Source organism: Atta colombica, unplaced genomic scaffold (genome assembly GCF_001594045.1).
Source record: "Atta colombica isolate Treedump-2 unplaced genomic scaffold, Acol1.0 scaffold82, whole genome shotgun sequence".
Classification (NCBI taxonomy): domain Eukaryota; kingdom Metazoa; phylum Arthropoda; class Insecta; order Hymenoptera; family Formicidae; genus Atta; species Atta colombica.
The window spans coordinates 677,936-680,166 of record NW_017259575.1 but is presented as its reverse complement, the minus strand read 5'-3'; the positions used below and the strand labels follow the sequence as shown (position 1 = coordinate 680,166).

Genomic DNA, 2,231 nt, shown 5'->3' with positions numbered 1-2,231 from the left:
ATACATATATAGAAATTGTGCTTTTATATACACATAATTGTATATAATCGTATATATACATTTTTGGCAATTGATATTTGTATAATATCAAGTTCAAGAAAAATATATCTCAATTCTGAGATAAAAATAAAAAGAAATATTTCGTCCGCATATGTACCTTTATTCTGGAAACGGCTTCTTCTGCTTGACACATACGGGTCGACTTCGTCGGTTGACCTTCGCATACTAATTGCGTGGATCCTAAGTACCTCGCGCGGAACAGGACACCTTCAATCAACACTGATGGATCATCCAACAAGTCTGAAAGAGGCACAGACACGTACCATTTAGAATTTTTGAGCCCACGTGTATCATGAAGTAGTGTGCCAAAAGCGGCTAAGCGCTTGGAAGAACATAGAGGTAGTTTAACAGACGACATGATTATAGTATCCAATAATGGATCCTCTTGTTCTATTTTGTTTGAATCTTCAATTAATATCTTCATATTGCATAAAAATATAATTTTATGATTCAATAAAATTATAAAATTTTTATAATCTTGCTATTCTCGCGACTACTTCAATTTTTTTTCATTACTGTTATTATTAATATAAAATTATATCGTATGTAATTTATTTTATTTTTTATTAAATTTATTTAATTTACGATACATATAAGTACGACAAACGATGTATACGTTCAAAATGCACAACTACATCACTTTGAAAGATTATGACACTTGTGAAACTCTTCAATACCGCTTATCAATAATTGGTGGTTTTATCGAGGAATACAAATAGAGAAATGTAAATATCAGAACATCTCAAATCTCTGAATGTGATCTATAAGTACACATAATAAATTTAGAGATACATCTTGATAAAACATATCACGCGTATGAAAGCATTGTTACACATAAATAAGATAGAAACATTGGATTATCAAGAAATACTATATAAAAGCGACAAGTAATATTGTATCAAATAATTAATTTTGAATTATAATTATTTCTAATAATTACAGTAATAGTATAACAATATGTACTCTAATTACATAATTACTCTAACTGTGTTATATAATTTTATGTATGTGGGTGTGTGTACATATATACATAGTTAAAATTTTGTTTATTTTGAACATGTCGAAAAACTAGACAATTTCGATAATAGAGCGGTTCAAATAACAAAGACTCACTAACTGTCCCTATACTAATACTTATTAGTTATTTCGATGATAGGAACTAACGTTCTGAAAACTGAAGTCGTATCTCGTCGCTCTTATTATCCGAACTGATGTGACGCCATAATATGGATAAGAGTTAGTTACGAGCTTGTATTTGGAATGGAATACTCCATTTTTACAAAATTTGAAATGGAGAATGTAGATAAATTCTATTGTATATGCATGTTCTATTGTATATGTATGTATAGACACATTCGCACATATGTATAAATATCTATATGCATGTATATGCATATAAAGAGTACCTACCAAACAATGATTAGAAGCAGATGTCGAATTTATATATCCGAGCAAGCAATAGAAAAAGAAATATTATATTAGCATTATAATAGTAATAAATAAAATGACTAAGAAATACAAAAAATTATATTGATAAAAATGTAACCGTACCTTCTTTGTTTCTGCTCTTTTTCTTTCCTTCCTTATCCTGCAAAATAGAACAGACAATGCATTTTGCATGATAAAACACAGATAAAACTTTGACGAATACGCTCGCAATTAAATCTCGTAAATATGATATATGTAATCTCACTTAAGCTGTAGAATGTGCTAACCATGCAGCAACTGCCATGTAAGAAAGCTAATAAATATTAACATATCCCTATTTACGTCTAGAAATAATTATAGTAATATAGTAATAATAATAATAATAATAGTAATAGTACAGTAATAGTAGATAAGTATTAAATGCTACGGTAATTTAATAATCTCTTCTTTTTGTGAAGCAACAATTATATTTATAAAGCACAGAAAAAAATGAGTTATTCTTAATTATATATTAATTTTTAAGATACGAATTTAGAGTTTAAATCAGAAAAAATGTCATATAATATGTACATATACGTATATAAACAAAGTTTAAACGATTATGTTTATATAACTTTTTTCTTGTTTCAATCTCTAGATTCTTTCCTTGAAGCATATATAATTAAAAATCATCCTATATAAAGCATTTCATTATCATTGCACTATTTGTGGATACGGAATAATCTAATATATATATATATATA

The 2,231-nt window shown here is 27.4% G+C and overlaps 1 protein-coding gene across 1 annotated transcript in view; it reads right to left on the bottom strand.

Annotated features, from left to right (window-relative positions):
* The window catches only part of LOC108692820, a 37,467-nt gene that overhangs the window by 5,592 nt on the left and 29,644 nt on the right, over positions 1–2,231 (bottom strand). The window contains exons 12-13 of the mRNA XM_018201324.1: positions 1,612–1,648; positions 158–300 (exon numbers count right to left, since the gene is read on the bottom strand). Of these exons, the coding sequence (XP_018056813.1) occupies positions 158–300; positions 1,612–1,648 (180 nt within the window). The remainder of the gene's footprint in view (positions 1–157; positions 301–1,611; positions 1,649–2,231) is intronic.